The 18497-nt window shown below is 38.8% G+C and overlaps 3 protein-coding genes across 3 annotated transcripts; all 3 read left to right on the top strand.

Annotated features, from left to right (window-relative positions):
• Nucleotides 1-1910: 1910 nt before the first annotated feature.
• On the top strand, nucleotides 1911-7435 carry LOC137946383 (uncharacterized). Its single transcript, XM_068792651.1, has 7 exons — nucleotides 1911-2587; nucleotides 3600-3907; nucleotides 4309-5040; nucleotides 5373-5501; nucleotides 6355-6558; nucleotides 6648-6848; nucleotides 7088-7435. The coding sequence occupies exons 1-7, from the start codon at nucleotides 2323-2325 to the stop codon at nucleotides 7214-7216; spliced, it is 1968 nt and encodes a 655-aa protein (XP_068648752.1). The 5' UTR covers nucleotides 1911-2322; the 3' UTR covers nucleotides 7217-7435.
• Nucleotides 7436-7854: 419 nt separating this feature from the next.
• Nucleotides 7855-11540, top strand: LOC137946467 (uncharacterized). Its single transcript, XM_068792776.1, has 8 exons — nucleotides 7855-8320; nucleotides 9205-9342; nucleotides 9427-9495; nucleotides 9622-9693; nucleotides 9993-10075; nucleotides 10190-10321; nucleotides 10479-10692; nucleotides 11223-11540. Exons 1-8 carry the CDS (start codon nucleotides 7910-7912, stop codon nucleotides 11265-11267), a joined length of 1164 nt encoding a protein of 387 aa, XP_068648877.1. The 5' UTR covers nucleotides 7855-7909; the 3' UTR covers nucleotides 11268-11540.
• Nucleotides 11541-12254: 714 nt separating this feature from the next.
• LOC137946153 (uncharacterized) lies at nucleotides 12255-17614 on the top strand. The gene is made up of 3 exons (XM_068792356.1): nucleotides 12255-12550; nucleotides 13578-13700; nucleotides 17029-17614. Exons 1-3 carry the CDS (start codon nucleotides 12397-12399, stop codon nucleotides 17244-17246), a joined length of 495 nt encoding a protein of 164 aa, XP_068648457.1. The 5' UTR covers nucleotides 12255-12396; the 3' UTR covers nucleotides 17247-17614.
• Nucleotides 17615-18497: the final 883 nt, after the last annotated feature.

Genomic DNA, 18497 nt, shown 5'->3' with positions numbered 1-18497 from the left:
GAATTTCGATGACAGAGGCACAGAGCTAGCAAATTAACGCGAAGATTTTCCTCTGGCAGCCATCCCGCCCTTCTGAGTTCTAAGTTCTCGCTATTTTTTTGAATTTAAATATTATCCGTTGTCCAACATTCCAACGGCTATAAAAGCTGTTTTTCCTAGAAAGCCGTTGATGAATAATGGCAGCTTAGTGGAAGACCAGGGTGTCCGTTCAAACAAAGCAATTAACCATCTCCTTTGTATTTTAAATCCACTCCGAGACCCCCTCAAGCTCTCGAGTAATCAACAAAACTCGCGGCCGAAATCTTTTTCCTCTCCGCCGTAGGACCAATCATCGTCATGGCCGAATAAGAATGACAAGATGATTCCTTTTCCTATTTTTATATTTCTCGTTTCCTGTTGACTTCTACTGAAAAGGATCGGAAGCCTGCCATAATTTTTCTTTGTTAAACGCAAAAGCCTGCCACCTGCGCAGTCTCTTTGGATTCCCCACCAACTGGCCCTGACAGCTCATATTTGTTTATTATTTTCTGTATTAGTAGTATCCGTCCGTCCGTCCGTCCTTCCTTCTAAAGAGAGATTCTTCGAATCTAAGAATCCCATTTTCAAGTACTTCTGACTTCTCTGAGCCCATCACAATACCGTAAAATTGCCTCCTTAAAACGCAGTCAGTCTGGTTTAGTTTTTAATGTGTGGATTGTAACTTCAAAATTCTGGAGCTGTAACGGAAATAAAACGTGATGATTTGGTGGGCGAAAACTGCTTGATTATGTGTTTAATGAATGAACTAATTAAATTTATTTACGGAGGAGCGCGGGGCCGTTAATACGTCTGAGAAATCTGACTGACCGTTACTAGAGTCCTTTTTCCGGAATTACACGTGGCGAAGATCCCGAGACGAGAGGAGACGTGGGTCCAGGGGAGGGTAACTGAGGTGACAGCTCGTAGAATATGTGTTAGGGTTCCTTGGTTTTTTCTGTTCCGACCACGATCTCCACCGTGGCTAACGGTCACGTTCTCGAGGTCCGGTCTGGAGTATACGTCGCAGGAAGACTGAAAAGACTCTTCTATCCCTGTGATTCTCTGTCGACGTTGGAAGTGTCGTTTCTAGTTTTGCCCTAACGGAAATGGAACAACCAACTTTTGGTTCGGACCGTCGAGTATCTTTCACATCTGTCTGTCGGACAGCGAGTGGTTCATAACAGAGTGGATTGACGAAAAGGCCCCCGTGAAGGAAAAATTGTCTTGGAGATGACGGCTTTGTCAATGGAAGACTTTTTTTTTTTTTCTGTTTTCAAAACCCGTCATCTTTGTCTGCTCCGCGAAAAGATTGAGGCAGCCTCGTTGAAAGATTACCTCCATTGAAGCTTCGCCTTCAAATATATATAAAAGTTGATCTGTGTTGAAAAGACGATCGGTAATGGGTTTTTGATACATATCAACTACCTTGGAAATCCGATACGTTTTAACTGATACACTCCGTATCGGCTAGGGTAAAATCCTGTATCGCCCATCTGTGATAAAATGGAATCAAGATCGTCCATTTGCATGAAATACAACTTAATGGACGGCACTAATTCTAATTTCTCTCTGATGCAGATCAGACTCGGGAGAAACGCGGAGTCGCTTTGGAATTGGTTCAGCGTTAAAAAGGAACCTGTTTCAAATTTTCCGTTTTCTGAGACAGTGAGGGTAGGTTGGTCTTTTCCTCAATGCCTTTCCGCAGTTGGAATTTGAAATGTTGTAAGGAGGGCAGTATTGTCAGAACAGGTGTGGGCATATGGGCAGGCAGATAGGTGACAGATGTCACCACAAAAAAACTCATTAATTGTTACCTCTTTCCATTAAACATATATTGTTAATTGTTAATTAAGCGATGAAAACTAAGAATCCAAAATTCGAAATGAAAAAAACCAGCGAGTCTCAAATGACAAATCCAGAGCTTCAATAAAAACCCAACCTTCTCTGTCTCCGAGCCCTCGCCGACTTCCGCTGAGAATCCGGGAAGGGAAAAAGCGCGCATTTTGTTTAACGAAGCAAATGGGAGAGAGAAGAAGACAATCAGCGGTTCCTGCAGGAATTTGAAATTCCTAGCCGTGGCCTGTTAATCTCTTGTTTTTTGGAACGGAAACTGTCGTTTCAGGGTTGGGGAAATGGCCTGTAAGTCGCCCAAGGCGGAAACCTGGTGTCTTAGGGTTTCGCTTCTCTCTCGATCCTCTTCGACTTTTTACGATTGTCGACCGGCGAAATCGCGAGCCACTTGATACGCCCGAGGACAGGAGTTTTTTGTTGGTCAGATCCGGTTGCTACGGCGACGTTGGAGTCATGGCTGCCGGAAAGGGGAATATGGAGCGGATACGCAGGGCTTTCAGAACGATCCTTTTTATGTTAACCATGGTCTTTTCGCTTATAATGTTGTCTGCTCCGGTCCTTGTCGCGGTTGGGGACGTGCTGGTGCCTTGTGTTCTGGTTTCTAGCTTTACATGCGTGAGATGTCGCAGCTTTAAGGGTCATTTGGCGAGATACAGCTTCAGAAGCTCTTTGATGGACATTCCCGCGGTGTCGATTGTAAGGTCGCTTGTAATTACTTGTAAGAACGTTTTCCCTTGTTGAATTTCATTTTTCTGCCTATGTTCATTGTTTACTGAGGCGAAAAATTGTATATCCATTTAGTTGCAAATGTTTTAAATTTAGCAGACTTCCCACTTCTTAGAACGGGAATTATGTTTTCCTTTTTCCTCATAATTTCGGAAATTGCACAAGTCTTTGGCTCGGCCAGTTTCTGTGTTTTCGTGCTGGAAGCTCTTTACCGTTTTCCTGATAATCATTCTACCTGGGACGGAAAGCGGACGCACTTCTTTCCTTAAGACGTCTGAATTTGAATCTGAAGACGTAAAACAGGATATTTGATCATGTGGTCTTTTATGAGCATGAACTCGCATTTGGAGCTCTTTTGTTTTTTTATTAGTGTAAATAGATGAATTTGAGGTGTAAGATTGAGATTTTCGTCAGAAATTGTATAACCTGGTCATAATAAGTTCCTCTTTGGTGTATGATTAATTTAAAAAAAAAAATCGACGTCTCACTTACTTACGATCAAGGGTAGGTGACTTCTGTAGTTGATTTTGTGATTTCCTGGATAATTTTTTATTTCCTCTTCCATAAGCGAGCTTCCTCAGGAGCCCAGTACCAAGCACTCCTTGGATGCTTGTACCAGAAAGGCATACCAATTAGTGGAAAAAGCGTCTATGGTGGCATAAGAAAGGGTATATTACTTAGTGAAATTATCTCCGATTTATGATTCTCTGTAATGTCTACATTAAACCCAAAAGTTTTAATTGAAACTATGTTTATGTTTTTTGGTAAGTGGAATGTTCCTCACTTCCTCATGCTCTGGTATGGTATTGTTTCATGAAAATCTGCAAGCATCTTACTTCTTTTCATTTTTCCCCCTTTTTCTTTTTGCTGCATGTATGTGTGCTAATAAGAAATGTCTAAAAGGGCAGAGCAAAAGAACGTATGGAAACAATATACTTTCTTTCATTATCTCCTTCTTTTTCAACATTTTTTTGGATTAAGGGGTGTTCGATTGGTGCTTTCAGGTGTTTACTCTTTGTGCGATGGGCCTGGACTCTCCCATGGGCCATATCTTGGAACGACAACACTCTGTTCAGTTGTTTCTATTCTCATTCTGTCTGTGAAAGCCTGTCTTTTTACTGCACATTCGGAAATTGAAGCTGAGGGTTCTTCTTCATTGGCTAGGCAGAAGCTCCATTTAAAGAAATCTTGGGGGATGCCTGTTCTTTTCCTTTCTTCTCTTGTATTTGCTCTTGGTCATGTCGTTGTTGCTTATCGGACTAGCTGCAGAGCAAGGAGGAAACTACTATTCCACAGAGTTGATCCTGAAGCAGTAAGCTATATTATTTTGTTGAAGTCAAATTGTTTTGCAACTTAAGGTTGCTTAAGTCATTAGAAAGAGTAATTTGTTGTCTGTTGTGAAAGTTGTATTTAGAATAATGCTTATCACCTGCATGGCTTATGAAAAAAATTGCTACTTTAATCTATTCCCATCTAACAAAAATATGGAAATGGAGAGAAACACCAGACATGTTTCAAAATCCTTGTTATTGTCACATTTTCTGAATGCTGCTGAGTTTTAGCATTATGCTATATTCTATTTTATTTATATTTGTCTCTTGATTTGAATCTGAGTCTTAGTTGATGCTGCTTATGTATTTTTTAATTCATTCTCATTGCAGATGATAAAGTCAGGGAAATTATTTCTCACTACTTTTTTTATCTTTGCTACAGGTTCTATCTTGCAAGAATGTGTTCTCTTACCAGAAGGTGCCCCGTTCTCCCACTCCTTCCACTGGGAAAATCTTGAAAAATGACAGTGAAGCAAAAAGACGACCTATCTCTACTCGTGATGAAGGGGAACTCCCAGCCCGACTGCTTGCTGACATTGACAGCTTATTTATTTCCTGCCAAGGTCTCATAATCCATTACAAGCTCAGCCTGCCTGAATCACCTCTCTCTCGCTCCCTGACCTCAGTAACCTTCGGAGAGTCCAGTCCCTGTGTTAGTCCAAAATGTATGAGCCCTGGTGGACTGAAATTTGATAGGCCACCTCTAACTGCTTCATCCAAGAGCCATCAATATCATCTCCATAGAAGTTTCAGTAATAATTTCCAGAATCCTTCCTCTCTGTATGCTCCACTTTTGTGTATTCCTGGATCTTCAACTCATTTTTTCTCTGATGAGATTCCAACCTTGAACCTTGATGATGTCGATGAAGAAGAAAGTATTCACATGTCTGTGAACTTGTCAAACAATGGGGAAAGAGGGAAGTTTGGTGTAGTTCTTATTCATGGTTTTGGGGGAGGGGTGTTCTCATGGAGGCATGTGATGGGACCACTGGCTCGCCAAGTTGGTTGCACTGTTGCAGCCTTCGATCGACCAGGCTGGGGTTTGACATCAAGGCCACAACGGAAGGAGTGGGAGGAGAAACAATTATCAAATCCTTATACACTTGAATCTCAGGTTATTTGCTAACTTCTAGTTTCCAATTTTTATAATTCCTTTCAAGTGGAAAAAAGAAAAACACATTTTAATTATCAAATTGATCAAAGAAGAAAAGTAATGGTCTATCCAACTTAACTTGCGATCAAGTTTTTGATTGTTTGCATTAATGTCATGCCAAAAGTGGGCAAAATAACAGTTGTATTATTTAGTTAGAGTTAATGGTGTGGGAAATGTGGGCGTACATTAGTGATCTCATACTTAACTAAACTGAAAAGTTCATTCAAATTCATTTAGGTTTGCTTCTATTTTTAGATTGTTTACATCTGTCTCTTTTGGTGTAACGTGCTCAGGTTGATCTACTGCTTGCTTTCTGTTTGCAAGTGGGCTTTACTTCTGTGGTGCTAGTTGGACATGATGATGGCGGTTTACTCGCATTAAAAGCGTTTGAGAGGTTTCAAACAGCTGCTAACTCTATCAATGTAAGTAAAATGATGCTTCTTTCCAAATGCCTAAAAGGACTAAAGATTTCTGGCAAACCATGTATGGTTGATTACTCAGAAAAAAAAAAGCACTGCACTAAACAACTATTTACTTTCTACTTTTCATGATGATTGTAAAACTGTTCACTTTGAAATGGCCACCTCAATTACTGCTATACCTCAGTAATTGAGAGAAGCTTCTTTGGGCAACTTCTTGAGAAGATTAGTCTTAATTTAGTTTTTCTTGTCATTAAAAAGTATTATTTATTAAAATTTTCATTATGAAAGTCAAATATTGTTGTTAATTCATACAATTTTGGGATAGCTAGATTTTGAAGTATTACAAATTGTAATATTGACGTGTTTTTCATTCATAAAAAAATAAAAATATTGACGTGGTTTTTTGGACTGCATTAAATACTATAGTGAAAAATCCATACGCTGATGCAGCAGTTGATCCCATAAAAAAACCAGAATAAGAATACTGTGGGCTCAATCTCATCAAGCTCGCCACATCCATTTGGAAGAGATTGGTGAGCTGGAGATTTGCCTTTTCTTCTGGCTTTTTTAACCAACAAAGTCATATGATTATGGAACAAATTCCTGATTAGAGAGTTCATATTGTGAACATCTGTGAAAACTATGCAGAAGTTCTTTTTCAAAAATCAAATTATAATTTCACTGGATGTTGCAACATCACTTTATAATATGTTCTTACCATGTAGCGTATGACTTGCTAGAAGGTTGTGTGTATAATCAAGCTACTAATACTTCTGGAAAACCTCCAGCTAAGGCTGTGAAATTTAATCAAATGTGTGGCTAATGATTTGTTCTTTTTCATGCTTTTATTCAGGTGGAGGTGATGGGAGTCGTACTACTTAGTGTCAATTTGTCGAGAGAAGTTGTGCCGGGATTTGCTCGTATCCTATTGCACACTTCCCTAGGAAAGAAGCATATGGTCCGTCCTCTATTGCGAACTGAGATAACTCAGGTGGTTAACCGCAGAGCATGGTATGATGCTTCCAAGCTGACAACGGAGATTTTAAACCTCTACAAGGTAAAGGCACTTGGCGTGTACATTTAAAAATTGAAGCAATCCTGTTAGCCTCCTTTCACCTACGGTGGTCTCTTATTGGATTATGGCAGGCACCTTTATGTGTTGAAGGATGGGATGAAGCTCTTCAGGAAATAAGCAGGCTGTCATATGCTACAGTCCTGTCATCACAAAATGCAGGTGCCTTGCTTAAGTCAGTTCACGACTTGCCAATTTTAGTGGTTGCAGGTGCTGAGGATGCATTGGTCTCACTAAAATCTTCCCAAGTCATGGCTTCAAAACTTGTAAATTCTGTAAGTTCATCTTCTACTTTTTTTTTTTTTTTTGTAGTAGTAGTAGATCCTCTTTGATTAGAGAGATAGAGGGCTCTCTTCGTGAGGGTTCTTGTCTATGACATCCTGAGGAAAAAGGGGGTCCATCCTTTCAAATCGAAGAGATCAACTGGTCCTTTGACTGCCATCAGTGGCCACCAGTACTTTCATTAGGTGTCTTGATGAAATGGTTCAATTTATATTGGTTTTGTTTTTTACAGAGGCTAGTTGCTATCTCGGGATGTGGGCATCTTCCGCACGAGGAGTGCCCCAAGGCACTACTTGCAGCCCTTGCCCCATTCATAACCAGATTGCTATCATCAAGAGGACATCAAGAGGAGGGCTCGTAGAGGCTATAAGATATCAATTTTTGTTCTTCTTTATTAAAGTTTCCTAGAATTTTAGTGTCTTCACCGCATTTTGCTTCTCTTCGTGGGTATTATTGGAGGGGGGGTGATTGGTGAAGTCGTGTGCGTGTATGAGTTTGGAGCCAGACCCTCGTTTTAGGTGCTGGAGCTCTCACTTGTATTTTTTCCTCCTCTCTTTTTGTCCATCAATTCCTTTTCTTCTGCCTTTTTTCTCTTCCCTTTTTTTAATGTTGGTTTGAATAGTGCTGCTATTTTCCACTAAGTGGGTGGAGAATATCTCATACTGTGTACATTTATCATCAGATTTGATAAAGTTCGCAAAGATTCGTTCCGATACGAAATGGAGTGTGATGGCGTCCTTTTTCCATTAATTATTTTGATCAGCAATTTCCCCCAGTGGACTCGTGCAGTTAAACGACTCCAATTATTTTGATCGCTTCTAAAGGAGAAGCTAAGTATATCAGACGTGAGAAATAAGCCAATGTGAATATAGTGAAAGCTTGAGGATTAACTAAGAAAGAAGAGAAGAAGGGGAAAGGTAATTTTTTAAAATTTATAATCTCAAAAATGACCGAACAGATCGAGTTCTATACTTGGCTGGTATTTGCCGCGGAGACCACCAGGCTCTCCACTCTTTTTGGAGCCGCATGACAGCCCACGTCGGACAGAACAACCATGGCCACGGTTTTGTCCGACCAATTTTCCCGGTCATTTCCCGGTTTGCTTCTCCCTTCCCGCCTACGGCCCTTGCCCATTTCCGCCGCTGTTTCTCTCCCCCCATTTAAACGTTCAGCAAAGAACGAAGTTTCCGGCAGTCGTAGAGGTCTGAAGTGGGCGGTCAGACTCAGCCTACTGCAAGAAAGCCCGCAGAATTCGACTCTTAATGTTGACGGGCTCGTCGATTTCTTGTACGAGGATCTTCCACATCTTTTTGATGATCAAGGAATCGACAGTTCCATGTACGATGAACGTGTAATATTCCGGGATCCGATTACCAAACATGACACTATCAGAGGCTATCTCTTAAACATTGCTCTTTTGAAACTCCTTTTCCGCCCAGATTTTCAGCTGCACTATGTAAAACAGGTACGATTTTGAAACCTTTGTGGTTGGAACTTCATCGAACTGGTTTCCAGTTTGTGTTATTTTTTTTCAGGATACATATTTTTAGCATTCGGGTTCTCCAGATAGTGCTCACAAAACTGTGGTCAACTTTAGTGTCTATCCGGAAAAAGTAGAGTAGATTTAATCCGATTTCTCCATTACTAAGATTACAGATAAATAAAATTGACAGTGTTTAACATATACAGCGGAATACAAAGAAGGAGAGTGATCATTACTTACCTGTGAGAAATCTAACTACAAGAGTTACAGTTTGGTCTCTCTGGTGTTTCCAGAGAATTTTGTTGTTTTAACTCATGCAGATGAATGCATTATTTGTTTCATATTAGTTGATAACCATTTTTTCTAGTATTCACGCAACCTCTGTCTAGCCTTAATCATACAAAAGGTCAGGATCAGGAATATGTATGTCATGGAACAAATGTATAATGGAGGTAGTCTGATAGGTGAATGCTGAAAAGCGTGAAGGAAAAATCTTGCATGATAGTTGTTAGATCCACCATTATTCATGTTGCATCTCACTAGTAATGCATTACTCAAAAGATTCTATTCGTTTTTTATTGTTTGACTGAAAAAAGACAGGAAAGTAGAAAATCTCATAGATGGCACTGTCAAGGAAAGATATCTGAAGGGTAACTAGGTGATAAAGTTAAATGGAGGAAGATGGTTCATTTACACCAGGCCAAAAGATAATGATGATGAGCAGATTCTATGAAGCTAACAAGTGGTTATCAGAAAAGAGCATAAATGCATTTTTAGGATAATTGATCTTTGGAGACCTTATTCTGATGTTTTACCGTCGTATCACACAAGTCATGGTTGCAGTTTTGTTGATATTTTTCCTACAGACAGGGCCCTATGAGATCACAACCAGGTGGTCTATGGTAATGAAGTTTCTTCTCCTGCCTTGGAAGCCTGAAGTAGTCTTTACAGGTCTTTCTGTCATGGGTATCAATCCAGTGACTCAAAAGTTCTGTAGCCATGTGGTAATTTTGGTTTTGAATTCCACTTTCAAGTTCCTTGGGTTTGTAACTTGTAAGTGTATTTATTCTTTTTCTTTTGCTGCATAGGATCTCTGGGACTCCATAAAAAATAATGATTATTTTTCCTGGGAAGGGTTATGGGATTTCCTGAAGCAGGTAAGCTTCTTATTTTTTAAATTCTCACACTAATTTTTTTTTTTTCAGTCCAAAGAGATGCTCTACTTTTCCAACACAAATACAGTCTCTCAGGTTACTTATTTCTTTTTTCAAAAATCTGCCTAGCTGCGAATTTACAAGACCCCAGATCTGGAGACACCGAGGTATCAGATATTGAAAAGAACTGCAAACTATGAGGTTAGGTTCTTCTCTTTGACCATGTTACTATGTGTAATCATGTTTGAAGGTCCTTTATCCACCCTGTTTATTTATAACTTTACTGACTTATTTTTCAAAACTACCTTTGCAGTTACTGTTAAAAAAATGAAAAAAAGTGCCTTCACTTGTCTACTGTACAAGCTATTAGATTGACCTTATAACCCTACCACCAAAGGGCTACTGATGACAGTTAGATAATTAGCTCATACTCATTCCTTATTTACAATTGCTACAGGGGTAAACATCTTAGATTAATTAGCCAATTTCTGCTCTTATAGGTACGAAATTACGCTTCATTTGTAGTGGTAGAGACAAAAGGGGACAAACTGTCAGGTTCATCTGGCTTTAATGATGTTGCTGGGTGAGTGAGGGGGTGACTTTCTTTGCAAGTGTTTTTGTTCTTTTACTCTTCTTAAGTCATTTGTGAGTGGTTGTCTTATAAAGGATGTATTTAGGAGCTAATTGTGTCTGTTAGGTATATCTTTGGAAAGAATTCATCAAAGGAGAAAATTCCAATGACCACCCCTGTCTTCACTCAAGCCTTGGATGCCAAATTATACAATGTATCCATCCAAATTGTCCTTCCTTCTGAGAAAGAGATTTCCAAGTAAGATTCCTTACGCAATCTTGAGAAACACTCAAGTTGTTTTATTGCTCTTATCTCAAAACAGAGTAAAATAGCTTGAACTTGACTAATACAATCATTTTTTCAAGATTCTTACTGTAATAAATGTGTTAACACAATTAAAATGTATTTTAACCAGGTTACCAGATCCAAATCAGGAAGGAGTTAAGCTTAGACAAGTGGTAGGAGGTATTGCTGCTTCTTTAAAATTCAGTGGACGACCTACAGAGGACATTGTTCTACAGAGGGAGAAAGAACTGAGATCTGCTGTTATTAGAGATGGTCTCAAGCCAAAAGAAGGTTGTTTGCTTGCCCGGTATAATGATCCTGGTCGGACATGGAGCTTCTTAATGGTATACTTTCAATCCTTCAGTCAATTTCAGCATGACCTCAAATCCTATCCAACCTACATTTTAAAAGGTAGCAATGGCTCTCAAAATTTTGCTAAAAAGTTCAATTATTCTTGGTTGGGAAGAACTCTAACCATGCTATTGGAGTTTGGCTTCTTGCTTTACTCTCATGCACAAAAAATCGGTTATCCGTCATAATGAGCATATACTGTCAAATGGTGAACTATAGCTAGTAGAGAAGCTGCAGTAAGATTGTCGAGATTTGAGTTCTACTCCAATCGGGTACAATTCAAGATTGAGCCCAATAGGCAGACTGCCTACAATTAAACCCCGTTTCATCCTAAAATGGTTAATCACTAGGAGGCTTATTGCTCAACTTTATTGACCAACAATTTTTCTTAACGTTTATCTCTGTGGAATTATTCCCACTAACAAAGATGAGATGATTCAATACCCACAACATTAACTTTTATAGCTCATATTCTTTCTATACTTTTCATCTCTTGAGTTTTGGATTTGTTTTGAAATTGAAGAGGAATGAAGTGTTGATATGGCTAGAAGACTTTAAGTTGGAGTAGCAAAGATATAAACATGACAAGGTAGAAGACAGCACAACGAGAAGAAGAGCTCCCTCCAAGTGCAGGAAGGTTCTCTTGTACAGTATTCTAGCTACAGAAGGCTGTATGCATGTTTATCTCATGCCATATCTCATTGCCATCATCTCTATACTCAAGAAATATCTCTATAGTTCTAAATATTTTATTTAGAAATTACTGCTCAAATCTGTTTAATCTTTGAAATGCAGTTGCTTTCATCACTAGTGACTATAATATCATCTATAAGAGCGGATACTTGAATCACAAAGATAATGCAGGATTTCTTGGGTAATTGCAATTTATATGCAACCTTGGACCATTTTTTGGTTGATCGAAATCGTTCAAAATACCACTTGTTAAGCTTGTTATTAGATCATTGGGCCCCCGAGAATTGTTGGTAAGATTGAAATTTGTCGAGAACCAAGTCCCTAACGTCGATTTCCCTAACGCCGTTTCATGCATTCTTGGACCCCATTTAAAGTTGGCTTTGAAATGAATATGTGATGAGTGATGACCAATTCAAAGTTTTGTTGTGTTAGAGTAAAATTTATTTTAATCATGTATAAATTCATAAATTAATCGAAAATGAACATACTTTTTCAATCATGGCAGTTAGATTCTTAGATAATTTTAAATCACCCGTTTAGTCTATCCAATGTGTGATTGATGGAGATGACCGATAATATTGCTAGACTTTTAAAGAAAGGTTAAGTATCTTTTAGGGATTATAAGGATGGATTGATTACCTGAATGAAAAAAATAAATTTGCTTTGCTTGTAGTAGCTTCGTCGAATCAGTTTCGAACAAATGACAAGTTTTTGGTTTTAAAAAAAGGCTTGTGGAACGTCATGCGCTACGAGGGCTGTTGGGCTTGGAATGGTGGCATTCCCGCAATTTCTTTCTTAAAGATAGGTATGTCAGTAAATATGTCTTCTTTCTTCTTTTATTGGCATACGGCCGTCGCGAACTCACAGCACAAAATTTCCCGGCAGTATCACTGTTGCTCTACCTTGCTACTGAAGGGAGGAGTTCTTGCACTCCATACATATTATCTTCGTTCTTTTTATCTATTCTCTACTTCCTATTGAATATTAATTTAGAGTTTTAGACAATGGGAGCGGGTCGAGAGGTGTTTATATCTTTGGATGGAGTAAGAGACAAAAATGTCATGCAGCTGAAGAAGCTCAACACCGCTCTCTTTCCGGTTCGTTACAATGATAAATATTACGCTGATGCCCTTTCCTCCGGAGAATTTACTAAGCTAGGTATTGATGAACGGGTTATCTGCACGATGGTATTTTTATTTCCTTCTAATTTGGGTTTTTTATCCTTATTATGAGGTCCGACTAGCTCTTGGCTCTGCTATCTTTCGTAAACGTGACTTTATTTTCACGTTCATCTGGTCAACCGTCCTCGATTTGGTTTGTATAAATCTTCTTGGCTGTCCTTGTGCGGGTGGCTGCAGTTGTCTTGAGGTTCTAGTTTTGTAAGCACGGGAAATTGAGGGAATCTGCATATTTTGCTGCAGTTGTCTTGAGGCTCTAGTTTGTAAGCACGGGAAAGGGAATCTGCATATTTTACTAATTTCATGTGTTTTAACGACGGGAAGAATTTTTTTACCAGATATTTATATATATATATATATATATATATTTTGAATGGCAAGAATGACTGCATATCGAATGATCAAATAAGCTATTTGGGATTAGAGAGGGGAACTTATCAATGAATGGCCTGAAAGACTCTCGGGCTATTTTGCTTGTTCCTTGTTGAGCAAAGAAAGAGAAGTTGAATGACCAAGATGAGGATGTTCGAGTGGGAGGACAGCAAATCTAGAAGTACGCATGACAGAAAAATAGTAGGCCAAAATTTGACATGTATGGTAATAATGCTTGCAGAGTATAGAGCAGAATATGGGGGAATATACGAATTTTACTCTAATATGGTGGAGACAAGACTCTGATGATGACATTAATGGCATTGACAATGTTTTGCCATTTTTAGTGAGTTCTCATTTTCTGTTTGGCATTTTTATTTGATGAGGTTGAGGCATATAGGTCTTGGAAACAGTCATCTCCCTATAATAAAAAAATAGCTTTGAATGGAATATCATTTGTTGAGTTGTATCAAACATATTCTATTGTAACGGAAACTTCATTGGTATGCACATTGTAGCTTAAATTATCAAGCATAGAAACTTGATTGTGTTGTAAAACTCACCACCATGATATTGTTACACGAGTTCTTATAAAGCATGCACTGAGAGAACAAGTATGCTTTGCTCCTGTGCAGCATATTACAGTGACATTTGTGTTGGTGCAATTGCATGTCGTCTTGAGAAGAAAGATGGAGGAGCAGTTCGTGTTTATATTATGACTTTGGGTGTTTTGGCTCCATATCGTGGCTTGGGAGTAGGTGAGCCCAATTTAAATATTTTCAGCTTTATACAGTGATTTTAGCTTTCCATTTCTTTTGTCCTTTTACTTCCTCTTGTTTTGAAGTGCATGCCATTTCAAACTGGAATCATATGTGGTTTTCTTTAGACTAATAGAATGAGTTGATTTTGAGGATTTTTTATGTTTAAATATGTGTATGTTTAGGTATTCCTAGATATGTAATAAAGAATGTATGAGTAGTAGCTGAAGGCTATGTTATCTTTTTCCTTGGTTTTTCAAATGGCAATAGGCAACACCAATGAAGCTGGAGCCATAATTAAAAGTTAGCTCCATTCATGCAGCATTGTTGTCAATCCCAAATTTTACCAGGTATACATAGGCAATAGTTTTCTGCAATCTTTGCTGCACAGTCGTGGTTTCTTTCTTGTCTGACCATCATGTTGTAGCAGTTCATTTTTGCAATTGCATGTTATATAACGGTGTCTAGGGCTCTTACTATTGTGGCATAAGAACCACTATAAGGTATTTTTGCTCTTTAATGTGAATGGAAGGCATAAACTTAAAGAGGGGAAATTCAAGCAAAATTAAGTGCAGGAATACTGATAGTTTGAGAGCTAGAATACTGTTCAGAATTTAATGGTGTTGACAAAAGATGTACCATTGGGAGTAGTGGGGATTTTAACTTTTCATTATGGTGAGATGTGAACCAAAGTTTTCAAGATTGAAAGACAAAGAAAAGAAAAACAATTGAGCTGATAAAAGCCAAGCTTGCATTTGATGACTAACCTAGACTGCAAATAATCACTCCTCCCTTTTTCAAGACACCCCAATGGTTAACTTAGAGTTACTAATTCTTGCTACTGAGCTACTAAGCATGCCCATCACAATTGACCCTAACTCCTCTCATACAAGTACTTCCCCTCCCACAAATAAACATGGTCCTTGAGGTTTGAAATTTGTTATACTGCTTCTCCACAACCTGACTCTTGGCCACCTACACATTTTGCTTTAGCTGCTTTTGAGCAGAATGCTGTTGCCACAAGTCCTTTCTCAAGCAAGTCTTGTTGAAACTATTCACTACCAAGATAAGTGTGTTTGCCTTCAAAAGAGTCTGATGTACAGTTCTTATCACATCCATCCATTCCCTTCTTCATGAAACTCACGTCCATCACTCAAAACTTCGAAGAAAACCTATATATGCAACTCCTCTGACATTTAATAATTTCTTTTGAAGATCACAAATAGCAGTTTTGTCTACTGTCTTGCTTGCAGATTTCTGCCAACAACATAGAGATCAAGTAGTAATACTATAGAAACTCTCATGGCCTGGTACTCTTTGTCTAGGCCACCTTGCCTGTGTCTTGGTCAGTCCAATAAGCTGAAGTAACCTCTTGTTTCAAAGATTATTTCACATCATTAAAGCCACGGGAGCTGCCACTTCCTCATTAATACAGCAGCATCCTAATCAGACAAGTTGATTTCAGAAGTGCAGAGCTCCTCTTCCATCTTGATTTCTGCAGCCATTGGCACTTGTAAGCTATCTTGACATGTCTTTTTTTGTTTCAAGTTCAAGGTTTTTTTATCGGTGCTGCCCTGATTGTCTTTCTCATTGTTCTCCTTGCCTTCTGAATTTACTACAATCTTCTCTTTTCAGTCTTATACTCTTTAGTCGCTTTATTGTAGTTTTGGCCTGGGGGGGGGGGGGGGGGGGGGGGTTCAACATTTCACATTAACTCCAACCTATCCAAACACTGGCAGGTACATTACAATACTTTAAATTCATTCCTTGATTGTGCTGCGAGTTTTGAAGTTATTGGTTTTTAGATTTCTTTCAAGAATGTTGGTGAGCATTTTGTATTCCATTCAGTCTTCTTTTTAGGAACTTTCATGGAAGACCTATTGTTCTCTTCCTCACACCACAACTCATTCTCACACCCTTGTTGTGGCCTCATACTCGGTATTCCACATTTTGCCTCCTCCTGCCTGGGTTTCCTTCTGGGTGCATCTTGAATTAGACCACTGAAGCCTAACTACCTTGCCTCTTTTTCTTGCTCCAACACCCAACTAGTATTTCTTTGAACTTGTACAATGCTGCTTGTTCAACTTTTACCTTACACCCTTGGAGGTGTCCCTCTTTCAATAACCAAATCGGCATTGAACCCAGGTAAATTTGCACCCTATGATTCATTGGCCTGCATCCAGCCTGTGTGCCTTGTGTCTGTGTCTCTCTTGTCTTGTGCATACATCTTATGTCTTACTCCTTTGCTTTTCCTTATGTATCTTCTTCTTTTTCCCCAAATACCCCAATTCTTCTATAAAAACGGAAACAACCAAAAGGTAGCTGCTTTCATACCAATTATTAGGGTCTTGATCAACAGTTTTATGTATTTTAAGCATTAGCATAAAGTGGGAGGAAATGGTGCGTAAATGGATTGAATTGGTGATGGAGATGGATTTGGCATGGGATACCTACCTTTGATCAAGAGGGGACTTCAAGATCAGTTGGTTGATTTGCTTGTTGGAACTGGCATGCCTCCTTTATGTGTGCATTTCATTATTTAAAAAGAGCTTACATACAAGTGGATCTCCCATGTAAGTCTTGCCTGGCCCTTATCCCTAGCTCTCTCCAATCTCTCATTCTAGCTCTTTACTGCCCATCCCCTTACAAGACACACCCAAATGATCCACATAGACTCAGACTCATCCTTACAGCCCACTAACCACATGCCCATTGCATATCTGTTATTCAGTAACAAGTGTACTGCTGCTATCTATCCACCTTAGTGTTGCCTCTATCACTGATACATGTCACACATTGGGTAACAAGTATCAATTTTGTTGGTGGGTGACATGATACCAATACAGTTACGAGAGAGGGGTTTTCATGTGTTTTTTTTTTTTTTTGTGTATGTTTTACCCAACACAGACTCGATATGGTACTGATAGGCGAGATATATTGCCTTATTCTGTTGTTCACTTTTAGACATTTCGTGGACCTTTTCCAATGTAAATCTCAATGAAAATCTTTTCTTTTTTGAGTAAAGATGGTGATATTTACCCCTAGTAAGGAGAAGAAAGGTTAAAAGAGTGAAGGCAACTGGGTGACCTAATAGAAAAAGGCAATGTCCAGAGGGTCTATGTAATTTGGATTATTTCTTAACATCTCTTTCAAGACTAATTGTTCCCTTTATGGAAATATATTTCCTGAATTATAGCCTTTGTTTGGATGCTGGAAATATGTAGAAATTTGCCTTTGAATTTTATGCTAATTGCTTTTAAAAATAAAAAAGGATCAGGTGATATATGTATCTTAAACTCTTGACTGATCGACTCCTGCTCTTCCTTAGGCACAAGACTCTTGAACCATGTTTTGAATTTGTGCTCAAAGCAGAATATCCCAGAGATCTACTTGCATGTGCAGACAAACAATGAAGATGCTATCAATTTCTACAAGAAATTTGGATTTGAAATTACAGAAACAATTCAGAACTACTACAACAACATCACTCCACCAGACTGTTACGTTCTTACTAAGATACTAGCGCTTACTAATCCAAGAAAATGAGTCAATTATTTTAGTCACCCAACTGATCTAAGCAAATCCATGGAACAATATATCAGGTGCATCAGAGTGCTGTAGTCATGGCATTTGAAAAGATGCTGAAATGAAACACTTTGGTTCATAATGTTATTTAATGAGTATCACGTGTCTTTGAATCGGATGCTATTCCACTCCGTTTGTCTGCATGATTGTGACCTATATATTGCACTGATGTGCAAATCTAGCTGCATTCTTGATAAATGAACTGTGTAGACCTTCGCTTTCTCACTGATAAGACTGGAACCAGGCCCCAATGTAGGGTCTACGGGTTGAATTCGATGGCAGCTCAACGAACTCGGGTGCTGAATGAGTCACTTGGTAAACTGATCTAGCGAGCCTAAGTTGTCAAGGTTAAAAGCCTTTTTCATCATCAATTTTGTTTTTCTCCGTTACAGGCCCTTGTTTGATCTATGCCCATTCCTTGGGCTCCTACTCTCCAACATTCCATTTGGTCATACATGATCTCTGATGGATAGCTGACAGGGTACGAGTCAAAAAATTGTGAAAGCTTTCCGATGTCCATTTCTAGACACTGTGATTGACGAATTAGGTTGGGAAACAACCAATGATATCGGGTATCTAATGAAACGAATTTTTTCTTTTTTCTCACGTTGGGACTTCTAGCAGGCTCCCAAGTCTAAACTACCTTCTCTGCGTATACTATATCTGTCGTATCCACCCTACAGGTTCAAAAGCTTCTGTGAGATGAATTAAAACAGAGACGAGTGAAAACCTATGATTCTGATTACCTCAAGTTCGATACTGTTTCTTTTGTTGTACAGATTTTAAGTTCATGTAATAAGTAATGTTTTCAAGATTCAAATTTCCGTTTTACTCTTCGTAGTCGCTGGTTGCAGGAAATGAGCCACATTGAGCTTCGGAGTTTTAATTACTAGTCACTGCAAATTTTCAATCAAGGCAACAGTACGTGGTTCATATCCTTGCTCAGTAGACACCGAAACAGGCCCACATCATTAACACTTTTCTATGTTCCTCTGCAATATTCATCTCACGATGTTCTTATGGGCAGCCACCTTTCAAATATTTATGTAATTAGGACCAGTGGATGAAATTTACAATCTGCTGAAGAGAGGGAAAAGATGAGAAAGAACGCTATTACCATTGTATAATATCCATTTTGCAAGTCGCAATGCATCTTTGTTGATATTTCCTGGAAAATAAGTCATCCGATCTGGGAGACTGTCACTTCAAATG

Source organism: Aristolochia californica, unplaced genomic scaffold (assembly GCF_029961685.1).
Source record: "Aristolochia californica isolate CCGP_79_NKW_82.1479 unplaced genomic scaffold, dmAriCali1.0.hap1 SCAF_12, whole genome shotgun sequence".
Lineage (NCBI taxonomy): Eukaryota > Viridiplantae > Streptophyta > Magnoliopsida > Piperales > Aristolochiaceae > Aristolochia > Aristolochia californica.
The sequence above is the reverse complement of the archived record's forward strand: the minus strand, read 5'-3'. Positions and strand labels throughout refer to the sequence as shown.